At 40.3% G+C, this 26871-nt stretch overlaps 1 protein-coding gene across 2 annotated transcripts in view; it reads left to right on the top strand.

Annotated features, from left to right (window-relative positions):
• Positions 1-26871, top strand: part of UGGT1 (UDP-glucose glycoprotein glucosyltransferase 1) — a 259452-nt gene that overhangs the window by 128649 nt on the left and 103932 nt on the right. For both annotated transcript variants that reach the window (XM_053709747.1, XM_053709748.1), the window contains 6 exons: positions 2625-2720; positions 2860-2962; positions 3063-3142; positions 3242-3431; positions 3937-4095; positions 10805-10890. In XM_053709747.1, the coding sequence (XP_053565722.1) occupies positions 2625-2720; positions 2860-2962; positions 3063-3142; positions 3242-3431; positions 3937-4095; positions 10805-10890 (714 nt within the window). The remainder of the gene's footprint in view (positions 1-2624; positions 2721-2859; positions 2963-3062; positions 3143-3241; positions 3432-3936; positions 4096-10804; positions 10891-26871) is intronic.

Below are 26871 nucleotides of genomic sequence, written 5' to 3' on the forward strand. Positions count from 1 at the left end.
AGAACTTACCTGATAAATTCATTTCTTTCATATTAGCAAGAGTCCATGAGGCCCACCCTTTTTGTGGTGGTTATGATTTTTTTGTATAAAGCACAATTATTCCAATTCCTTATTTTTTATGCTTTCGCACTTTTTTCTTATCACTCCACTTCTTGGCTATGCGTTAAACTGATTTGTGGGTGTGGTGAGGGGTGTATTTATAGGCATTTTGAGGTTTGGGAAACTTTGCCCCTCCTGGTAGGAATGTATATCCCATACGTCACTAGCTCATGGACTCTTGCTAATATGAAAGAAATGAATTTATCAGGTAAGTTCTTACATAAATTATGTTTTTATTTCTGAAGCTTACAAGTATTACTTACTGGCTGATATGCAGGACTCTCTCTACTATATTGCTGGACAGTGACAAGCCTTGTAAGCCTAAAAAAAAAGTTTACAAAAAATAAATTAATACATGTTAAAATGCCATCCCTGTATGTAATAAGTGAAAGAACAAACAAACAAAAACAAAAAAATCTGAAACGTCTATAGTCTTTATGGCACAGAAATGAGCAATTTGGTGGTTCACTCTTAAAGGTAGTTTAATGAAGTTTAAATGTAGTTTAATATTTCACTGTACTTTGAAATTGAAGCATGAAACAAATAAACAATTGTAGATAACAAAAAGAAATCATAAAACTAATTATAATCTAAATTTTTGACATATCAAAGTGGCCACCTTATGTAGAAATAACAGATGAACACACTGGTAACATTCTTTCTACAATGTAAATCAAATATGTCCTTTCCAACACTGTTGCAGAAGTTCACACAAAGATTGTTTTGCTTTCACCCTTCTGTCCAGTTCATCCCAAACCATGTTTAAGTCTGGAGACTGTGCTGGCCATTGCATGATCTGAAGGCTACAGTCTTTCTTCTAGCTCTGATATACCCTGCAGATATGCTGAGAGTCATTATCTTGCTGTAGGATAAACCCCTAGCCACCTAGGTGTATACCAGAAAGTATTGCACGGTGCTGCAATATGCTGTGGTAGTCTTTTTTTGGTTCAGGGTGCCACTCACCCTCTGTAAGTTGCTAACTCTGGATCCAGCAAGACAGCCATAGACCATCATGCTTCCTCCTCCATATTTGACAGTTAGTGTCGCACAATGCGGAAACATCCTTTCACCTACTTTACGCCGTACAAAAACCCTGTGTAATCAACAATAGATTTCCATTTTGATTGATCTGTCTATAAGACCTTCTTCCAGTCTTCAATAGTCCACTGATAGGGCTTCATGGCCCAGGGAAGCCTTTTGTTCTCATTTTTGTGGTTCAGACAGAGCACACCATTTTTTTTTTTTTTAAAGTTTCCAATTTTACGTCTATCATCAAATTTTCTTTGTTTCCATGATATTCTTTGTTGAAGAGATACCTAGGTAGGCACCTGGAGCACTACATGACAGAACATAGTGCTGTCCTCTAGTGCTCTAGCAAGTGGATATCATTCTTGCAAAACTGCTACCATATAGTGCTCCAGACACAGGCCGACTTCTAAGCTTACATCCCTGCTTTTCAACAAAAGAAACTAAGAAAACAAAAACCAATGATAAAAGAAGTAAATTAGAAAGTTGTTTAAAATTGCTTGCTTTATCTGAATCATGAAAGAAGAATTTGAGTTTTCATATCCCTTTAAAGTTCAATAAATACTTGAAAAATGGAAGTGATCTAACACTTTTAACTAAATTCAGGATTAGTACAATGTCCTTTTTAAAATACATTTCCATCACTTTTTCCACAAATAACTTTAATTTCCTGCCCTTGGCAGATGTGTTTTGCAGTCACAGAAGTTTTTTTTTTTTTTTAACATGTTATCATGATGTAAATGATTGTTATCCTATATAATAAAAGGGCAGGTATGTTTGTCAGATGCAGTCATGCGCAGTAGAGACTGCAGAGGACAAACATACCTGGCCTTGAGCAGCAGAGGAGTGCGCTCTACGGAAACTGCCTGGTGGGGGCGTGCTGTAATGGGGACATGGCTGACGGGCGTGATGAGGGGGCGTGGCCTCGCGGGAGCGCGAGTGGCCGACAGGAGAGAGGTGGGAGAGAGCAAAAGAGAGCAAAAGAGAGGTGGGGGGGGGAGAGAGCAAAAAAGAGGGGGGGGGGCGAGAGAGCAAAAAAGAGGGGGGAGAGAGCAAAAAAGAGGGGGGAGAAAGCAAAAGAGGGGGGGAGAGAGCAAAAGAGAGCGGAGAGAGCAAAAGAGAGGGGGAGAGAGAGAGAGCAAAAGAGAGGGGGAGAGAGAGAGAGCAAAAGAGAGGGGGAGAGAGAGAGAGCAAAAGAGAGGGGGGAGAGAGCGCAAATGAGGGGGGAGAGAGAGCAAAAGAGGGGGGAGAGAGCAGAAGAGGGGGGGAAGAGAGGGAGCGAGCAAAAGAGGGGAGAGCGAGCAAAAGAGGGGGATAGAGAGAGCATAAGAGGGGGGAGAGAGAGGGAGCAAGGGTTGGAACCGCGGTACTTAAAAAATTGGCCCGTGTACACGTGCTTTAGGACTAGTGTATAAATAATGAACTATTACAAATGCATTTACAGTGTGTAATACTGTAATGTTTACTGAATTAGTTTACATTTACTTGTGTGCTTTTAGTGCTAGCGATCTGGTGATGAAGGTAGATTCACTGTTATCGTCACAACCAAAAGGAGAAAGCAGAGTTGATTACCAAATGGCAGAAGACCAGCACAGGTAACATACTGATGTAATGTTTTTAGAATAAGTGTCTCTTTGTTACCAGACCATTATAACTTATTTTTTATGAGCTTTTCTTAATATCTTAAAAACATTTCTTTCTTTCTTGTTTTTTTTTCCATTTATCTCTATTTAGTGCCGTTAAACTAAGGCCTAAAGAAGGAATGACTTACTTTGAAGTTGTTGCCATTGTGGATCCTGTAACTAAATCAGCTCAGCGACTGGCCCCATTACTCCTGGTAAGTCATTTTGCCTTCTTCAACCTGTGTGTGTGTTACTCATGTTGATGTAGGGTCTTCTGGAGGTTGTGTATAACATACAACACTTTTGTCGTCCTAGGTACTGAACCAAATTCTTAATATGAATATACGGGTATTTATGAACTGCCAGTCCAAGTTATCAGAAATGCCCTTGAAAAGGTAAAGACAAGGAACACATAGGGAATGTGTTTAAATGTGATTTTTTTTTTTTTTTCTTCTTTTTTTTAACTTTTTTTTCCCCTTTTTTTTTAACTAAAGCTTTTATCGGTTTGTTTTGGAGCCAGAGGTAATGTTTACACCAGAGAAGATGTTTATGTCTGGTCCAATTGCAAAATTCTTAGACATGCCACAGTCTCCTCTCTTCACTCTTAACCTTAATATTCCAGACAATTGGATGGTTGAGCCAGTGCGGACTCCTTATGACTTGGATAATATCTATTTAGAAGAGGTAATATTTCTAGCATTGTGGTATATTAATCTTCTTCTGTGTGTGCACCAGAGAAAGACAGAGGATATGGTAGTAAAGTATACAAGGACTTATTGAAGATGTTAATGCCTTACAGCAGTGTGATTCAGCCACAGTTTCGATAGTTCCAGCTCCACCTGCAGATATTTCTCCTTAGAGACACTACTCTTTACACTGATCCATATCTTCATGAATGTTTTCACACATGTATCCCTTTATTTATAGTTTGGTATTAATCCACTTGAGTGTCATAATTCTTTTGGTTTCCATTTTCTTTTAGCAAAATTTTAGAATTTGCATCATTTTAGCAACTTTCTTATTATACAACAGTCACTAACCTTGTTAGTGTTGTCTTATATTTTAGACACTCATCCTCGTCTAATTGCAAGTTGGTTAATCCATGAATTTACTAAGTGTTCCTGAATGTTGTAAATTTCTTCGTAACATCCCTTGGATGCCCACACATGTGACTTTCTTCCATTTGCAGGTGGATAGTGTTGTTGCTGCAGAATTTGAGCTGGAGAATCTGCTCCTTGAAGGCCACTGTTTTGATGTTACTACCGGGCAGCCACCCAGAGGTCTCCAGTTTGTATTGGGGACAGCCACTAACCCTGTCATTGTGGATACCATTGTCATGGCCAATTTAGTAAGTATTTATATGGACATAAAATATAATAGAAATATCTGTTATGAATGTTATTAATAAAAACTCTTGGGTGTCATTTTATTTGACGTGATCACTATGTGCATTTTTAAACTCAGTCCCCATAGCCCCCCAATGTAAGGGCACATTTCAGTAGTGTGTGCAGTAATCTTTTTTTTTTTTTCTGGGCAGCACCATTTTATGTTTCTTTCATGTAATTAGCAAGAGTCCATGAGCTAGTGACGTATGGGATATACATTCCTACCAGGAGGGGCAAAGTTTCCCAAACCTCAAAATGCCTATAAATACACCCTTCACCACACCCACAAATCAGTTTTACAAACTTTGCCTCCTATGGAGGTGGTGAAGTAAGTTTGTGCTAGATTCTAAGTTGATATGCGCTCCGCAGCAGGTTGGAGCCCAGTTTTCCTCTCAGCGTGCAGTGAATGTCAGAGGGATGTGAGGAGAGTATTGCCTATTTGAATTCAATGATCTCCTTCTACGGGGTCTATTTCATAGGTTCTCTGTTATCGGTCGTAGAGATTCATCTCTTACCTCCCTTTTCAGATCGACGATATACTCTTATTTATGTACCATTACCTCTGCTGATTTTCGTTTCAGTACTGGTTTGGCTTTCTACAACATGTAGATGAGTGTCCTGGGGTAAGTAAGTCTTATTTTCTGTGACACTCTAAGCTATGGTTGGGCACTTTTTTTTATAAAGTTCTAAATATATGTATTCAAACATTTATTTGCCTTGACTCAGGATGTTCAACATTCCTTATTTCAGACAGTCAGTTTCATATTTGGGATAATGCATATGAATAAATCAATATTTTTCTTACCTTAAAAATTTGACTTTTTCCCTGTGGGCTGTTAGGCTCGTGGGGGCTGAAAATGCTTCATTTTATTGCGTCATTCTTGGCGCAGACTTTTTTGTCGCAAATTTTTTTTTTCTGTTTCCGGCGTCATACGTGTCGCCGGAAGTTGCGTCATTTTTGACGTTCTTTTGCGCCAAAAGTGTCGGCGTTCCGGATGTGGCGTCATTTTTGGCGCCAAAAGCATTTAGGCGCCAAATAATGTGGGCGTCATTTTTGGCGCTAAAAAAATATGGGCGTCACTATTGTCTCCACATTATTTAAGTCTCATTTTTTATTGCTTCTGGTTGCTAGAAGCTTGTTCACTGGCATTTTTTCCCATTCCTGAAACTGTCATTTAAGGAATTTGATCAATTTTGCTTTATATGTTTTTTTTTCTATTACATATTGCAAGATGTCCCACGTTGAAACTGAGTCAGAAGATACTTCTGGAAAATCGCTGCCTGGGGCTGGAGCTACCAAATCTAAGTGTATCTGCTGTAAACTTATGGTATCTGTTCCTCCAGCTGTTGTTTGTACTGTTTGTTATGACAAACTTGTTAATGCAGATAATATTTCCTTTAGTACTGTTACATTACCTGTTGCTGTTCTGTCAACATCTAATACTCAGTGTTCCTGATAACATAAGAGATTTTGTTTCTAAATCCATTAAGAAGGCTATGTCTGTTATTCCTCCTTCTAGTAAACGTAAAAAGTCTTTTAAAACTTCTCATTTTTCAGATGAATTTTTAAATGAACATCATCATTCTGATTCTGATAATGATTTTTCTGGTTCAGAGGATTCTGTTTCAGAGGTTGATACTGATAAATCTTCATATTTATTTAAAATGGAATTTATTCGTTCTTTACTTAAAGAAGTCTTAATTGCATTAGAAAAAGAGGAATCTGGTCCTCTTGATACTAAATCTAAACGTTTGAATACAGTTTTTTAACCTCCTGTAGTTATTCCAGAGGTTTTTCCCGTTCCTGATGCTATTTCTGAAGTAATTTCTAGGGAATGGAATAATTTGGGTAATTCATTTACTCCTTCTAAACGGTTTAAGCAATTATATCTTGTGCCATCTGACAGATTAGAGTTTTGGGACAAAATCCCTAAGGATGATGGGGCTATCTCCACTCTTTCTAAACGTACTACTATTCCTACGGCAGATAGTACTTCTTTTAAGGATCCTTTAGATAGGAAAATTTAATCCTTTCTAAGAAAAGCTTACTTATGTTCAGGTAATATTCTTAGACCTGCTATATCTTTGGCGGATGTTGCTGCAGCTTCAACTTTCTGGTTGGAAGCTTTAGCACAACAAGTAACAGATCATAATACTCATAGCATTGTTAATCTTCTTCAACATGCTAATAGCTTTATTTGTGATGCCATCTTTGATATCATTAGGGTTGATGTCAGGTATATGTCTTTAGCTATTTTAGCTAGAAGAGCTTTATGGCTTAAAACTTGGAATGCTGATATGTCTTCTAAGTCAACTTTGCTTTCCCTTTCTTTCCAAGGTAATAAATTGTTTGGTTCACAGTTGGATTCTATTATTTCAACTGTTACTGGGGGGAAAGGAACTTTTTTACCACAGGATAAAAAAGCTAAAGGTAAATTTAGGTCTGCTAATTGTTTTCGTTCCTTTCGTCACAATAAGGAACAAAAACCTGATCCTTCCTCTACAGGAGCAGTATCAGTTTGGAAACCGTCTCCAGTCTGGAATAAATCCAAGCCTTTTAGGAAACCAAAGCCAGGTCCCAAGTCCACATGAAGGTGCGGCCCTCATTCCAGCCCAGCTGGTAGGGGGCAGATTACGTTTTTTCAAAGAAATTTGGATCAATTCGATTCACAATCTTTGGATTCAGAATATTGTTTCACAAGGGTACAGAATAGGCTTCAAGATAAGGCCTCCTGCAAGAAGATTTTTTCTTTCCCGTGTCCCAATAAATCCAGTGAAGGCTCAAGCATTTCTGAAATGTGTTTCAGATCTAGAGTTGGCTGGAGTAATTGTGCCAGTTCCAGTTTTGGAACAGGGGCTGGGGTTTTACTCAAATCTCTTCATTGTACCAAAGAAGGAGAATTCCTTCAGACCAGTTCTGGATTTAAAAATATTGAATCGTTATGTAAGGATACCAACATTCAAAATGGTAACTATAAGGACTATTATGCCTTTTGTTCAGCAAGGGCATTATATGTCCACAATAGATTTACAAGATGCATATCTGCATATTCCGATTCATCCAGATCACTATCAGTTTCTGAGATTCTCTTTTCTAGACAAGCATTACCAGTTTGTGGCTCTGCCGTTTGGCCTAGCAACAGCTCCAAGGATTTTTACAAAGGTTCTCGGTGCCCTTCTATCTGTAATCAGAGAACAGGGTATTGTGGTATTTCCTTATTTGGACGATATCTTGGTACTTGCTCAGTCTTCACATTTAGCAGAATCTCATACGAATCGACTTGTATCGTTTCTTCGAGAACATGGTTGGAGGATCAATTTACCAAAGAGTTCGTTGATTCCTCAGACAAGGGTAACCTTTTTAGGTTTCCAGATAGATTCAGTGTCCATGACTCTGTCACTAACGGACAAGAGACGTCTAAAATTGGTTTCACCTTGTCGAAACCTTCAGTCTCAATCATTCCCTTCGGTAGCCTTATGCATGGAAATTCTAGGTCTTATGACTGCTGCATCGGACGCGATCCCCTTTGCTCATTTTCACATGCGACCTCCTCAGCTCTGTGTGCTGAACCAGTGGTGCAAGGATTATACAAAGATATCACAATATCTTTAAAACCGATTGTACGACACTCTCTAACGTGGTGGACCGACCATCATCGTTTAGTTCAGGGGGCTTCTTTTGTTCTTCCGACCTGGACTGTGATCTCAACAGATGCAAGCCTGACAGGTTGGGGAGCTGTATGGGGGTCTCTGACAGCACAAGGGGTTTGGGAATCTCAGGAGGCGAGATTACCAATCAACATTTTGGAACTCTGTGCGATTTTCAGAGCTCTTCAGTCGTGGCCTCTTCTAAAGAGAGAGTCGTTCATTTGTTTTCAGACAGACAATGTCACAACCGTGGCATATGTCAATCATCAAGGAGGGACTCACAGTCCTCTGGCTATGAAAGAAGTCTCTCGAATACTTGTATGGGCGGAATCCAGCTCCTGTCGAATTTCTGCGGTTTATATCCCAAGTATTGACAATTGGGAAGCGGATTACCTCAGTCGCCAAACGTTACATCCGGGCGAATGGTCTCTTCACCCAGAGGTATTTCTTCAGATTGTTCAAATGTGGGGACTTCCAGAAATAGATCTGATGGCTTCTCATCTAAACAAGAAGCTTCCCAGGTATCTGTCCAGATCCAGGGATCCTCAGGCGGAAGCAGTGGATGCATTGTCACTTCCTTGGAAGTATCATCCTGCTTATATCTTTCCGCCTCTAGTTCTTCTTCCAAGAGTGATTTCCAAGATTCTAAAGGAGCGCTCATTTGTTCTGCTGGTGGCTCCAGCATGGCCTCACAGGTTTTGGTATGCGGATCTTGTTCGGATGGCTACTTGCCAACCGTGGACTCTTCCGTTAAGGCCAGACCTTCTATCGCAAGGTCCTTTTTTCCATCAGGATCTCAAATCCTTAAATTTGAAGGTATGGAGATTGAATGCTTGATTCTCAGTCATAGAGGTTTCTCTGACTCCGTCATTAATACTATGTTACAGGCTCGTAAATCTGTGTCTAGGAAGATATATTATCGAGTCTGGAAGACTTACATTTCTTGGTGTTCTTCTCATCATTTTTCTTGGCATTCTTTTAGAATTCCTAGAATTTTACAGTTTCTTCAGGATGGTTTGGGTAAAGGTTTGTCTGCAAGTTCCTTGAAAGGACAAATCTCTGCTCTTTCTGTTCTTTTTCACAGAAAGATTGCTAATCTTCCTGATATTCATTGTTTTGTACAGGCTTTGGTTCATATAAAACCTGTCATTAAGTCAATTTCTCCTCCTTGGAGTTTGAATTTGGTTCTGGGGGCTCTTCAAGCTCCTCCGTTTGAACCTATGCATTCGCTGGATATTAAATTACTTTCTTGGAAAGTTTTGTTTCTTTTGGCCATCTCTTCTGCTAGAAGAGTTTCTGAATTATCTGCTCTTTCTTGTGAGTCTCCTTTTCTGATTTTTCATCAGGATAAGGCGGTTTTGCGAACTTCATTTAAATTTTTACCTAAGGTTGTGAATTCTGACAACATTAGTAGAGAAATTGTGGTTCCTTCGTTGTGTCCTAATCCTAAGAACTCTAAGGAAAGATAGTTGCATTCTTTGGATGTAGTTAGAGCTTTGAAATATTATGTTAAAGCTACTAAAGATTTCCGAAAGACTTCTAGTCTATTTGTTATCTTTTCTGGTTCTAGGAAAGGTCAAAAGGCTTCTGCCATTTCTTTGGCATCTTGGTTAAAATCCTTGATTCATCATGCTTATGTCGAGTCGGGTAGATCTCCGCCTCAAAGGATTACAGCTCATTCGACTAGGTCAGTCTCTACTTCCTGGGCATTTAGGAATGAAGCTTCGGTTGATCAGATTTGCAAAGCAGCAACTTGGTCTTCTTTGCATACTTTTACTAAATTCTACCATTTTGATGTGTTTTCTTCTTCTGAAGCAGTTTTTGGTAGAAAAGTACTTCAGGCAGCTGTTTCAGTTTGATTCTTCTGCTTATAATTTCAGTTTTTTTCATTATAAGATTTAAACTTTATTTTGGGGTGTGGATTATTTTCAGCGGAATTGGCTGTCTTTATTTTATCCCTCCCTCTCTAGTGACTCTTGCGTGGAAGATCCACATCTTGGGTATTCATTATCCCATACGTCACTAGCTCATGGACTCTTGCTAATTACATGAAAGAAAACATAATTTATGTAAGAACTTACCTGATAAATTCATTTCTTTCATATTAGCAAGAGTCCATGAGGCCCACCCTTTTTTTGAGGTAGTTATGATTTTTTTGTATAAAGCACAATTATTCCAATTCCTTATTTTATATGCTTTCGCACTTTTTTCTTATCACCCCACTTCTTGGCTATTCGTTAAACTGATTTGTGGGTGTGGTGAGGGGTGTATTTGTAGGCATTTTGAGGTTTGGGAAACTTTGCCCCTCCTGGTAGGAATGTATATCCCATACGTCACTAGCTCATGGACTCTTGCTAATATGAAAGAAATGAATTTATCAGGTAAGTTCTTACATAAATTATGTTTTTTCAAAATAATTATCAATATTTACACGTTTTTTTAATTTCCAAAAAAACAAAAACAAATTAAGCATTTTTTTTAAAATGGATATGATACATTCAAAGCGTTTAAGATTAATTTACACAAATGAGCAGTCAATGTATAAAGGGCTAGATTACAAGTAGAGCGCTAATTTATCGCACGCCTGCAAACGGGCAGATTTGCCCATTTGCGGGCATGCAATAAATAACCAGCCATTACAAGTTGCTGGTTATTGCTGCCGCAAGCTCATGGTATCAATTAGCGCTTTTAAAATTAACCAATTAACCAGAGATCAGATCTCTGGCTAATAGAAAAATAAAAAATAAAAATGAACTTAGCAGGTTTTAGGGGCTAAAGACGGCGGCTGTAGGGTGTTAGAAAAAAAACGGCACTGAAAAAGTGCCTTTACATTGCAGTCTATGGGAACAGTGTGTTCCCTGTAAATATATATGTATATGCTTATATATATATATATATATATATATATATATATATATATTTATGTGTTAATAAGTGTATATCCATATATTAACACATATAAATATATATATAAATAATCATATACCTTTCATATGCCAACTTCTTTTTTGTGTTTGTTCTTAGGGTTATTTCCAGCTAAAAGCTAACCCTGGTGCCTGGGTTCTTCGTCTGAGAAAGGGTCGTTCAGAAGACATATATAATATTTACAGGTAAGAGGTTTGTACGAGCTGCATCAATATGTTTCCAGTAAAAACTGTGCAATAGAGAAATAACTAAGAGCTCACATATTCCTTTGCCCTTGTGATCTACATGAAAACAAGGCTCCATTATATAATATATCATTGTCAGGAAAATCAGGATCTGCCCAAACACACAAGCTGCAGTGTAAACGGGCTGTAGATATCACACTCTCGGAGCTGCCCGTATGCATACAAGCTGTAGATATGTCCATATAAACACATTCTGCATAATATGTACTCCATTAGTTACCCATATGCACACAAGCTGCAGATATCACTCTGCAGGAAATGCCCATATAAACACATTCTGCATATAATGTACTCCTGGAATTATCCATATGAACACAAGCTCTAGATATCCCACTGCAGCAGCTGCCCATATACACACATCCTGCATATAATGTACTCCTGGAATTATCCATATGAACACAAGCTGTAGATATCACACTGCAGCAGCTGCCCATATACACACACATCCTGCATATAATGTACTCCTGGAATTATCCATATGAACACAAGCTCTAGATATCCCACTGCAGCAGCTGCCCATATACACACACATCCTGCATATAATGTACTCCTGGAATTATCCATATGAACACAAGCTGTAGATATCACACTGCAGCAGCTGCCCATATACACACACATCCTGCATATAATGTACTCCTGGAATTATCCATATGAACACAAGCTGTAGATATCCCACTGCAGCAGCTGCCCATATACACACACATCCTGCATATAATGTACACCTGGAATTATCCATATGACCACAAGCTCTAGATATCCCACTGCAGCAGCTGCCCATATACACACACATCCTGCATATAATGTACTCCTGGAATTATCCATATGAACACAAGCTCTAGATATCCCACTGCAGCAGCTGCCCATATACACACACATCCTGCATATAATGTACTCCTGGAATTATCCATATGAACACAAGCTCTAGATATCCCACTGCAGCAGCTGCCCATATACACACACATCCTGCATATAATGTACTCCTGGAATTATCCATATGAACACAAGCTCTAGATATCACACTGCTGCAGCTGCCCATATACACACATTCTGCATATAATGTACTCCTGGAATTATCCATATGAACACAAGCTGTAGATATCACACTGCAGCAGCTGCCCATATACACACACATCCTGCATATAATGTACTCCTGGAATTATCCATATGACCACAAGCTGTAAATATCCCACTGCAGCAGCTGCCCATATACACACACATCCTGCATATAATGTACTCCTGGAATTATCCATATGAACACAAGCTCTAGATATCACACTGCAGCAGCTGCCCATATACACACATTCTGCATATAATGTACTCCTGGAATTATCCATATGAACACAAGCTCTAGATATCACACTTCAGCAGCTGCCCATATACACACATCCTGCATATAATGTACTCCTGGAATTATCCATATGAACACAAGCTGTAGATATCACACTGCAGCAGCTGCCCATATACACACACATCCTGCATATAATGTACTCCTGGAATTATCCATATGAACACAAGCTGTAGATATCACACTGCAGCAGCTGCCCATATACACACATCCTGCATATAATGTACTCCTGGAATTATCCATATGAACACAAGCTGTAGATATCACACTGCAGCAGCTGCCCATATACACACATCCTGCATATAATGTACTCCTGGAATTATCCATATGAACACAAGCTGTAGATATCACACTGCAGCAGCTGCCCATATACACACATCCTGCATATAATGTACTCCTGGAATTATCCATATGAACACAAGCTATAGATATCCCACTGCAGCAGCTGCCCATATACACACACATCCTGCATATAATGTACTCCTGGAATTATCCATATGAACACAAGCTCTAGATATCACACTGCAGCAGCTGCCCATATACACACATCCTGCATATAATGTACTCCTGGAATTATCCATATGAACACAAGCTCTAGATATCCCACTGCAGCAGCTGCCCATATACACACACATCCTGCATATAATGTACTCCTGGAATTATCCATATGAACACAAGCTGTAGATATCCCACTGCAGCAGCTGCCCATATACACACACATCCTGCATATAATGTACTCCTGGAATTATCCATATGAACACAAGCTGTAGATATCACACTGCAGCAGCTGCCCATATATACACATTCTGCATATAATGTACTCCTGGAATTATCCATATGAACACAAGCTGTAGATATCACACTGCAGCAGCTGCCCATATACACACATCCTGCATATAATGTACTCCTGGAATTATCCATATGAACACATGCTATAGATATCCCACTGCAGCAGCTGCCCATATACACACACATCCTGCATATAATGTACTCCTGGAATTATCCATATGAACACATGCTATAGATATCACACTGCAGCAGCTGCCCATATACACACATCCTGCATATAATGTACTCCTGGAATTATCCATATGAACACAAGCTGTAGATATCACACTGCAGCAGCTGCCCATATACACACTTTCTGCATATAATGTACTCCTGGAATTATCCATATGAACACAAGCTCTAGATATCACACTGCAGCAGCTGCCCATATACACACACATCCTGCATATAATGTACTCCTGGAATTATCCATATGAACACAAGCTCTAGATATCACACTGCAGGAAATGCCCATATAAACACATTCTGCATATAATGTACTCCTGGAATTATCCATGTGCACACAAGCAGTAGATATCACACTGCAGCAGCTGCCCATATACACACACATCCTGCATATAATGTACTCCTGGAATTATCCATATGAACACAAGCTATAGATATCCCACTGCAGCAGCTGCCCATATACACACACATCCTGCATATAATGTACTCCTGGAATTATCCATATGAACACAAGCTGTAGATATCACTCTGCAGCAGCTGCCCATATACACACACATCCTGCATATAATGTACTCCTGGAATTATCCATATGAACACAAGCTGTAGATATCACACTGCAGCAGCTGCCCATATACACACACATCCTGCATATAATGTACTCCTGGAATTATCCATATGAACACAAGCTGTAGATATCCCACTGCAGCAGCTGCCCATATACACACACATCCTGCATATAATGTACTCCTGGAATTATCCATATGAACACAAGCTATAGATATCCCACTGCAGCAGCTGCCCATATACACACACATCCTGCATATAATGTACTCCTGGAATTATCCATATGAACACAAGCTGTAGATATCACACTGCAGCAGCTGCCCATATATACACATCCTGCATATAATGTACTCCTGGAATTATCCATATGAACACAAGCTCTAGATATCACTCTGCAGCAGCTGCCCATATATACACACATTCTGCATATAATGTACTCCTGGAATTATCCATATGAACACAAGCTGTAGATATCCCACTGCAGCAGCTGCCCATATACACACACATCCTGCATATAATGTACTCCTGGAATTATCCATATGAACACAAGCTGTAGATATCACACTGCAGCAGCTGCCCATATACACACATTCTGCATATAATGTACTCCTGGAATTATCCATATGAACACAAGCTATAGATATCACACTGCAGCAGCTGCCCATATACACACACATCCTGCATATAATGTACTCCTGGAATTATCCATATGAACACAAGCTGTAGATATCCCACTGCAGCAGCTGCCCATATACACACATCCTGCATATAATGTACTCCTGGAATTATCCATATGAACACAAGCTGTAGATATCACACTGCAGCAGCTGCCCATATACACACACATCCTGCATATAATGTACACCTGGAATTATCCATATGAACACAAGCTGTAGATATCACACTGCAGCAGCTGCCCATATACACACACATCCTGCATATAATGTACTCCTGGAATTATCCATATGAACACAAGCTGTAGATATCACACTGCAGCAGCTGCCCATTTACACACACATCCTGCATATAATGTACTCCTGGAATTATCCATATGAACACAAGCTGTAGATATCCCACTGCAGCAGCTGCCCATATACACACATCCTGCATATAATGTACTCCTGGAATTATCCATATGAACACAAGCTGTAGATATCACACTGCAGCAGCTGCCCATATACACACACATCCTGCATATAATGTACACCTGGAATTATCCATATGAACACAAGCTGTAGATATCACACTGCAGCAGCTGCCCATATACACACACATCCTGCATATAATGTACTCCTGGAATTATCCATATGAACACAAGCTGTAGATATCACACTGCAGCAGCTGCCCATTTACACACACATCCTGCATATAATGTACTCCTGGAATTATCCATATGAACACAAGCTCTAGATATCACACTGCAGCAGCTGCCCATATACACACACATCCTTCATATAATGTACTCCTGGAATTATCCATATGAACACAAGCTGTAGATATCACTCTGCAGGAAATGCCCATATAAACACTTTCTGCATATAATGTACTCCTGGAATTATCCATATGAACACAAGCTATAGATATCCCACTGCAGCAGCTGCCCATATACACACACATCCTGCATATAATGTACTCCTGGAATTATCCATATGAACACAAGTTATAGATATCACTCTGCAGCAGCTGCCCATATATACACATTCTGCATATAATGTACTCCTGGAATTATCCATATGAACACAAGCTATAGATATCACTCTGCAGGAAATGCCCATATAAACACATCCTGCATATAATGTACTCCTGGAATTATCCATATGAACACAAGCTGTAGATATCACACTGCAGCAGCTGCCCATATACACACATCCTGCATATAATGTACTCCTGGAATTATCCATATGAACACAAGTTATAGATATCACACTGCAGCAGCTGCCCATATACACACACATCCTGCATATAATGTACTCCTGGAATTATCCATATGAACACAAGCTGTAGATATCACACTGCAGCAGCTGCCCATATACACACATCCTGCATATAATGTACTCCTGGAATTATCCATATGAACACAAGCTCTAGATATCCCACTGCAGCAGCTGCCCATATACACACACATCCTGCATATAATGTACTCCTGGAATTATCCATATGACCACAAGCTGTAAATATCCCACTGCAGCAGCTGCCCATATACACACACATCCTGCATATAATGTACTCCTGGAATTATCCATATGAACACAAGCTCTAGATATCACACTGCAGCAGCTGCCCATATACACACATTCTGCATATAATGTACTCCTGGAATTATCCATATGAACACAAGCTCTAGATATCACACTTCAGCAGCTGCCCATATACACACATCCTGCATATAATGTACTCCTGGAATTATCCATATGAACACAAGCTGTAGATATCACACTGCAGCAGCTGCCCATATACACACACATCCTGCATATAATGTACTCCTGGAATTATCCATATGAACACAAGCTGTAGATATCACACTGCAGCAGCTGCCCATATACACACATCCTGCATATAATGTACTCCTGGAATTATCCATATGAACACAAGCTGTAGATATCACACTGCAGCAGCTGCCCATATACACACATCCTGCATATAATGTACTCCTGGAATTATCCATATGAACACAAGCTGTAGATATCACACTGCAGCAGCTGCCCATATACACACATCCTGCATATAATGTACTCCTGGAATTATCCATATGAACACAAGCTATAGATATCCCACTGCAGCAGCTGCCCATATACACACACATCCTGCATATAATGTACTCCTGGAATTATCCATATGAACACAAGCTCTAGATATCACACTGCAGCAGCTGCCCATATACACACATCCTGCATATAATGTACTCCTGGAATTATCCATATGAACACAAGCTGTAGATATCCCACTGCAGCAGCTGCCCATATACACACACATCCTGCATATAATGTACTCCTGGAATTATCCATATGAACACAAGCTGTAGATATCCCACTGCAGCAGCTGCCCATATACACACACATCCTGCATATAATGTACTCCTGGAATTATCCATATGAACACAAGCTGTAGATATCACACTGCAGCAGCTGCCCATATATACACATTCTGCATATAATGTACTCCTGGAATTATCCATATGAACACAAGCTGTAGATATCACACTGCAGCAGCTGCCCATATACACACATCCTGCATATAATGTACTCCTGGAATAATCCATATGAACACAAGCTGTAGATATCACACTGCAGCAGCTGCCCATATACACACACATCCTGCATATAATGTACTCCTGGAATTATCCATATGAACACATGCTATAGATATCCCACTGCAGCAGCTGCCCATATACACACACATCCTGCATATAATGTACTCCTGGAATTATCCATATGAACACATGCTATAGATATCACACTGCAGCAGCTGCCCATATACACACATCCTGCATATAATGTACTCCTGGAATTATCCATATGAACACAAGCTGTAGATATCACTCTGCAGCAGCTGCCCATATACACACATCCTGCATATAATGTACTCCTGGAATTATCCATATGAACACAAGCTGTAGATATCACACTGCAGCAGCTGCCCATATACACACATCCTGCATATAATGTACTCCTGGAATTATCCATATGAACACAAGCAGTAGATATCACACTGCAGCAGCTGCCCATATACACACTTTCTGCATATAATGTACTCCTGGAATTATCCATATGAACACAAGCTCTAGATATCACACTGCAGCAGCTGCCCATATACACACACATCCTGCATATAATGTACTCCTGGAATTATCCATATGAACACAAGCTCTAGATATCACACTGCAGGAAATGCCCATATAAACACATTCTGCATATAATGTACTCCTGGAATTATCCATGTGCACACAAGCAGTAGATATCACACTGCAGCAGCTGCCCATATACACACACATCCTGCATATAATGTACTCCTGGAATTATCCATATGAACACAAGCTATAGATATCCCACTGCAGCAGCTGCCCATATACACACACATCCTGCATATAATGTACTCCTGGAATTATCCATATGAACACAAGCTGTAGATATCACTCTGCAGCAGCTGCCCATATACACACACATCCTGCATATAATGTACTCCTGGAATTATCCATATGAACACAAGCTGTAGATATCACACTGCAGCAGCTGCCCATATACACACACATCCTGCATATAATGTACTCCTGGAATTATCCATATGAACACAAGCTGTAGATATCCCACTGCAGCAGCTGCCCATATACACACACATCCTGCATATAATGTACTCCTGGAATTATCCATATGAACACAAGCTATAGATATCCCACTGCAGCAGCTGCCCATATACACACACATCCTGCATATAATGTACTCCTGGAATTATCCATATGAACACAAGCTGTAGATATCACACTGCAGCAGCTGCCCATATATACACATCCTGCATATAATGTACTCCTGGAATTATCCATATGAACACAAGCTCTAGATATCACTCTGCAGCAGCTGCCCATATATACACACATTCTGCATATAATGTACTCCTGGAATTATCCATATGAACACAAGCTGTAGATATCCCACTGCAGCAGCTGCCCATATACACACACATCCTGCATATAATGTACTCCTGGAATTATCCATATGAACACAAGCTGTAGATATCACACTGCAGCAGCTGCCCATATACACACACATCCTGCATATAATGTACTCCTGGAATTATCCATATGAACACAAGCTGTAGATATCACACTGCAGCAGCTGCCCATATACACACATTCTGCATATAATGTACTCCTGGAATTATCCATATGAACACAAGCTCTAGATATCACTCTGCAGCAGCTGCCCATATATACACACATCCTGCATATAATGTACTCCTGGAATTATCCATATGAACACAAGCTATAGATATCACACTGCAGCAGCTGCCCATATACACACACATCCTGCATATAATGTACTCCTGGAATTATCCATATGAACACAAGCTGTAGATATCCCACTGCAGCAGCTGCCCATATACACACATCCTGCATATAATGTACTCCTGGAATTATCCATATGAACACAAGCTGTAGATATCACACTGCAGCAGCTGCCCATATACACACACATCCTGCATATAATGTACTCCTGGAATTATCCATATGAACACAAGCTGTAGATATCACACTGCAGCAGCTGCCCATTTACACACACATCCTGCATATAATGTACTCCTGGAATTATCCATATGAACACAAGCTCTAGATATCACACTGCAGCAGCTGCCCATATACACACACATCCTTCATATAATGTACTCCTGGAATTATCCATATGAACACAAGCTGTAGATATCACTCTGCAGGAAATGCCCATATAAACACTTTCTGCATATAATGTACTCCTGGAATTATCCATATGAACACAAGCTATAGATATCCCACTGCAGCAGCTGCCCATATACACACACATCCTGCATATAATGTACTCCTGGAATTATCCATATGAACACAAGTTATAGATATCACTCTGCAGCAGCTGCCCATATATACACATTCTGCATATAATGTACTCCTGGAATTATCCATATGAACACAAGCTATAGATATCACTCTGCAGGAAATGCCCATATAAACACATCCTGCATATAATGTACTCCTGGAATTATCCATATGAACACAAGCTGTAGATATCACACTGCAGCAGCTGCCCATATACACACATCCTGCATATAATGTACTCCTGGAATTATCCATATGAACACAAGTTATAGATATCACACTGCAGCAGCTGCCCATATACACACACATCCTGCATATAATGTACTCCTGGAATTATCCATATGAACACAAGCTGTAGATATCACACTGCAGCAGCTGCCCATATACACACATCCTGCATATAATGTACTCCTGGAATTATCCATATGAACACAAGCTGTAGATATCACACTGCAGCAGCTGCCCATATACACACACATCCTGCATATAATGTACTCCTGGAATTATCCATATGAACACAAGCTGTAGATATCACACTGCAGCAGCTGCCCATATACACACACATCCTGAATATAATGTACTCCTGGAATTATCCATATGAACACAAGCTCTAGATATCACACTGCTGCAGCTGCCCATATACACACATTCTGCATATATTGTACTCCTGGAATTATCCATATGAACACAAGCTGTAGATATCACTCTGCAGGAAATGCCCATATAAACACATTCTGCATATAATGTACTCCTGGAATTATCCATATGAACACAAGCTATAGATATCCCACTGCAGCAGCTGCCCATATACACACTTTCTGCATATAATGTACTCCTGGAATTATCCATATGAACACAAGCTGTAGATATCACACTGCAGGAAATGCCCATATAAACACATTCTGCATATAATGTACACCTGGAATTGCCTGCATGCACACAAGCTGTAGATATCTCACTGCAGGAAATGTCAATATACACACATCCTGCATATAATGTACTTCTGGAATTGTCCATATACACATGAGCTGTAGATATCACATTGTCCATATACACATGAGCTGTAGATATCACATTGTCCATATACACATGAGCTGTAGATATCACATTGTCCATATACACATGAGCTGTAGATATCACATTGTCCATATACACATGAGCTGTAGATAACACATTCTGCATATAATGTACTCCTGAAATGACCTGTATACACATGATCTGTAGATATCACATTGTCCATATACACATGAGCTGTAGATAACACATTCTGCATGTAATGTACTCCTGAAATGACCTGTATACACATGATCTGTAGATATCACATTGTCCATATACACATGAGCTGTAGATATCACATTGTCCATATACACATGAGCTGTAGATAACACATTCTGCATGTAATGTACTCCTGAAATGACCTGTATACACATGATCTGTAGATATCACATTGTCCATATACACATGAGCTGTAGATAACACATTCTGCATATAATGTACTCCTGAAATGACCTGTATACACATGATCTGTTGATATCACACTGCAGTTATCACATTGTGGGATCATTCTTCACTTAGTATTCTTTGTGACAATTCAAGCAAAATATTTTTATGACCTTTAGTAAAACATAACTAGCAGATTCTTCAATGTGAACAGCATCATACACACGTGAGCTGCAGATGTTTTTGCTTAATTTTCTCCAACATAGGTGTGTCCGGTCCACGGCGTCATCCTTACTTGTGGGGATATTCTCTTCCCCAACAGGAAATGGCAAAGAGCCCAGCAAAGCTGGTCACATGATCCCTCCTAGGCTCCGCCTACCCCAGTCATTCTCTTTGCCGTTGTACAGGCAACATCTCCACGGAGATGGCTTAGAGTTTTTTAGTGTTTAACTGTAGTTTTTATTATTCAATCAAGAGTTTGTTATTTTGAAATAGTGCTGGTATGTACTATTTACTCAGAAACAGAAAAGAGATGAAGATTTCTGTTTGTATGAGGAAAATGATTTTAGCAACCGTCACTAAAATCCATGGCTGTTCCACACAGGACTGTTGAGAGCAATTAACTTCAGTTGGGGGAACAGTGAGCAGTCTCTTGCTGCTTGAGGTATGACACATTCTAACAAGACGATGTAATGCTGGAAGCTGTCATTTTCCCTATGGGATCCGGTAAGCCATGTTTATTACGATCGTAAATAAGGGCTTCAAAAAGGGCTTATTAAGACTGTAGACTTTTTCTGGGCTAAATCGATTGATTATTAACACATATTTAGCCTTGAGGAATCATTTTATCTGGGTATTTTGATATAATAATATCGGCAGGCACTGTTTTAGACACCTTATTCTTTAGGGGCTTTCCCAAAGCATAGGCAGAGCCTCATTTTCGCGCCGGTGTTGCGCACTTGTTTTTGAGAGGCATGGCATGCAGTCGCATGTGAGAGGAGCTCTGATACTTAGAAAAGACTTTCTGAAGGCGTCATTTGGTATCGTATTCCCCTTGGGGCTTGGTTGGGTCTCAGCAAAGCAGATACCAGGGACTGTAAAGGGGTTAAAGTTCAAAACGGCTCCGGTTCCGTTATTTTAAGGGTTAAAGCTTCAAAATTTGGTGTGCAATACTTTTAAGGCTTTAAGACACTGTGGTGAAAATTTGGTGAATTTTGAACAATTCCTTCATGTTTTTTCGCATTTGCAGTAATAAAGTGTGTTCAGTTTAAAATTTAAAGTGACAGTAACGGTTTTATTTTAAAACGTTTTTTGTACTTTGTTATCAAGTTTATGCCTGTTTAACATGTCTGAACTACCAGATAGACTGTGTTCTGAATGTGGGGAAGCCAGAATTCCTATTCATTTAAATAAATGTGATTTATGTGACAATGACAATGATGCCCAAGATGATTCCTCAAGTGAGGGGAGTAAGCATGGTACTGCATCATTCCCTCCTTCGTCTACACGAGTCTTGCCCACTCAGGAGGCCCCTAGTACATCTAGCGCGCCAATACTCCTTACTATGCAACAATTAACGGCTGTAATGGATAATTCTGTCAAAAACATTTTAGCCAAAATGAACACTTATCAGCGTAAGCGCGACTGCTCTGTTTTAGATACTGAAGAGCATGACGACGCTGATAATAATATTTCTGAAGGGCCCCTAACCCAGTCTGATGGGGCCAGGGAGGTTTTGTCTGAGGGAGAAATTACTGATTCAGGGAACATTTCTCAACTAGCTGAACCTGATGTGATTGCATTTAAATTTAAGTTGGAACATCTCCGCATTCTGCTTAAGGAGGTATTATCCACTCTGGATGATTGTGACAAGTTGGTCATCCCAGAGAAACTATGTAAAATGGACAAGTTCCTAGAGGTGCCGGGGCTCCCAGAAGCTTTTCCTATACCCAAGCGGGTGGCGGACATTGTTAATAAAGAATGGGAAAGGCCCGGTATTCCTTTCGTCCCTCCCCCCATATTTAAAAAATTGTTTCCTATGGTCGACCCCAGAAAGGACTTATGGCAGACAGTCCCCAAGGTCGAGGGAGCGGTTTCCACTTTAAACAAACGCACCACTATACCCATAGAGGATAGTTGTGCTTTCAAAGATCCTATGGATAAAAAATTAGAAGGTTTGCTTAAAAAGATGTTTGTTCAGCAGGGTTACCTTCTACAACCAATTTCATGCATTGTCCCTGTCGCTACAGCCGCATGTTTCTGGTTCGATGAGCTGATAAAGGCGGTCGATAGTGATTCTCCTCCTTATGAGGAGATTATGGACAGAATCAATGCTCTCAAATTGGCTAATTCTTTCACCCTAGACGCCACTTTGCAATTGGCTAGGTTAGCGGCTAAGAATTCTGGGTTTGCTATTGTGGCGCGCAGAGCGCTTTGGTTGAAATCTTGGTCGGCTGATGCGTCTTCCAAGAACAAGCTACTTAACATTCCTTTCAAGGGGAAAACGCTGTTTGGCCCTGACTTGAAAGAGATTATCTCTGATATCACTGGGGGTAAGGGCCACGCCCTTCCTCAGGATCGGCCTTTCAAGGCAAAAAATAAACCTAATTTTCGTCCCTTTCGTAGAAACGGACCAGACCAAAGTGCTACGTCCTCTAAGCAAGAGGGTAATACTTCTCAAGCCAAGCCAGCTTGGAGACCAATGCAAGGCTGGCACAAGGGAAAGCAGGCCAAGAAACCTGCCACTGCTACCAAGACAGCATGAAATGTTGGCCCCCGATCCGGGACCGGATCTGGTGGGGGGCAGACTCTCTCTCTTCGCTCAGGCTTGGGCAAGAGATGTTCTGGATCCTTGGGCGCTAGAAATAGTCTCCCAAGGTTATCTTCTGGAATTCAAGGGACTTCCCCCAAGGGGGAGGTTCCACAGGTCTCAGTTGTCTTCAGACCACATAAAAAGACAGGCATTCTTACATTGTGTAGAAGACCTGTTAAAAATGGGAGTGATTCATCCTGTTCCATTAAGAGAACAAGGGATGGGGTTCTACTCCAATCTGTTTATAGTTCCCAAAAAAGAGGGAACGTTCAGACCAATCTTAGATCTCAAGATCTTAAACAAGTTTCTCAAGGTTCCATCGTTCAAGATGGAAACCATTCGAACTATTCTTCCTTCCATCCAGGAAGGTCAATTCATGACCACGGTGGATTTAAAGGATGCGTATCTACATATTCCTATCCACAAGGAACATCATCGGTTCCTGAGGTTCGCATTCCTGGACAAACATTACCAGTTCGTGGCGCTTCCTTTCGGATTAGCCACTGCTCCAAGGATTTTCACAAAGGTACTAGGGTCCCTTCTAGCTGTGCTAAGACCAAGGGGCATTGCTGTAGTACCTTACTTGGACGACATTCTGATTCAAGCGTCGTCCCTTCCTCAAGCAAAGGCTCACACGGACATTGTCCTGGCCTTTCTCAGATCTCACGGATGGAAAGTGAACGTGGAAAAGAGTTCTCTATCTCCGTCAACAAGGGTTCCCTTCTTGGGAACAATAATAGACTCCTTAGAAATGAGGATTTTTCTGACAGAGGCCAGAAAAACGAAACTTCTAGACTCTTGTCGGATACTTCATTCCGTTCCTCTTCCTTCCATAGCTCAGTGCATGGAAGTGATCGGGTTGATGGTAGCGGCAATGGACATAGTTCCTTTTGCACGCATTCATCTAAGACCATTACAACTGTGCATGCTTGCATTCCGTTGATATTAAGTTATTATCTTGGAAAGTTTTGTTTTTAGTTGCAATTTCTTCTGCTAGAATAGTTTCAGAATTATCTGCTCTGCAGTGTTCTCCTCCTTATCTGGTGTTCCATGCAGATAAGGTGGTTTTACGTACTAAACCTGGTTTTCTTCCAAAAGTTGTTTCTAACAAAAACATTAACCAGGAGATTATCGTACCTTCTCTGTGTCCGAAACCAGTTTCAAAGAAGGAACGTTTGTTGCACAATTTGGATGTTGTTCGCGCTCTAAAATTCTATTTAGATGCTACAAAGGATTTTAGACAAACATCTTCCTTGTTTGTTGTTTATTCCGGTAAAAGGAGAGGTCAAAAAGCAACTTCTACCTCTCTCTCTTTTTGGATTAAAAGCATCATCAGATTGGCTTACGAGACTGCCGGACGGCAGCCTCCCGAAAGAATCACAGCTCATTCCACTAGGGCTGTGGCTTCCACATGGGCCTTCAAGAACGAGGCTTCTGTTGATCAGATATGTAGGGCAGCGACTTGGTCTTCACTGCACACTTTTACCAAATTTTACAAGTTTGATACTTTTGCTTCTTCTGAGGCTATTTTTGGGAGAAAGGTTTTGCAAGCCGTGGTGCCTTCCATTTAGGTGACCTGATTTGCTCCCTCCCTTCATCCGTGTCCTAAAGCTTTGGTATTGGTTCCCACAAGTAAGGATGACGCCGTGGACCGGACACACCTATGTTGGAGAAAACAGAATTTATGTTTACCTGATAAATTACTTTCTCCAACGGTGTGTCCGGTCCACGGCCCGCCCTGGTTTTTTTAATCAGGTCTGATAATTTATTTTCTTTAACTACAGTCACCACGGTACCATATGGTTTCTCCTATGCAAATATTCCTCCTTAACGTCGGTCGAATGACTGGGGTAGGCGGAGCCTAGGAGGGATCATGTGACCAGCTTTGCTGGGCTCTTTGCCATTTCCTGTTGGGGAAGAGAATATCCCCACAAGTAAGGATGACGCCGTGGACCGGACACACCGTTGGAGAAAGTAATTTATCAGGTAAACATAAATTCTGTTTTTTAGCTAACTATTACACTGATCTTATGGATCATACATTGTACAGTCCTGGCCAAAAGTTTTGAGAATGACACAAATATTAATTTTCACAAAGTCTGCTGCTTTAGTGTTTTTAGATATTTTAGTTAGATGTTACTATGGTATACTGAAGTATAATTACAAGCATTTCATAAGTGTCAAAGGCTTTTATTGACCATTACATTAGGTTTATGAAAAGAGTCAATATTTACAGTGTTAATCCTTCTTTTCTTTCTAATGACACAGTGAGTCCACGGATCATTAATTACTGTTGGGAATATCACTCCTGACCAGCAGGAGGAGGCAAAAAGCACCACAGCAAAGCTGATAAATATCACTTCCCTACCCACAATCCCCAGTCATTCTCTTTGCCTCGAGGAGGTGAAGTGCATGAGCTGTAATTCTTCTTGCAGGCGACTAAGGACTTTCGTCAGTCTCCTGTTTTGTTTGTCGTTTTCTCTGAGAAACGCAAGGGCCAGAAAACCACGGCTACTTCTCTTTTGCTCTGGCTGAAGAGGATAATTCATTTGGTCTATGAAACGGCTGGGCGGCAGCCTCCTGAGAGACTCACGGCTCCCTCTACGAGGGCTGTTTCTTCTTTCTGGCCTTCAAAAATGAAGCTTCTGTGGAACAGATTTACAAGGCTGCAATTTGGTCCTCTCTGCATACTTTTGCCTCAGATACGGCTTCTTTTGGGAGAAAGGTTCTTCAAGCAGTGGTGCCTACTGTAGATTAGCTGTCTTGTCCCTCCCTTATCATCTGTGTCCTCTAGCTTGGGTATTGATTCTCAACAGTACTTAATAATGATCTGTGGACTCACTGTGTCATTTTAAAGAAAACAAAATTTATGCTTACCTGATAAATTTATTTATTTCTTGACACGGTGAGTCCACGGCCCACCCTGTTTTTTTCAGACAGTTCTTTGTTATATAAACCTCAGACACCTCTGCACCTTGTGTTATTTCCTTTCTCCCCTTTCCTTTGGTCGAATGACTGGGGATTGTGGGTAGGGAAGTGATATTTATCAGCTTTGCTGTGTGTGCTCTTTGCCTCCTCCTGCTGGCCAGGAGTGATATTCCCAACAGTAATTAATGATGATCCGTGGACTCACCGTGTCAAGAAAGAAATACATTTATCAGGTAAGCATAAATTTAGTTTTTCAAG

The sequence above is a fragment of the Bombina bombina genome, chromosome 4, assembly GCF_027579735.1.
Source record: "Bombina bombina isolate aBomBom1 chromosome 4, aBomBom1.pri, whole genome shotgun sequence".
Taxonomy (NCBI): Eukaryota; Metazoa; Chordata; class Amphibia; order Anura; family Bombinatoridae; genus Bombina; species Bombina bombina.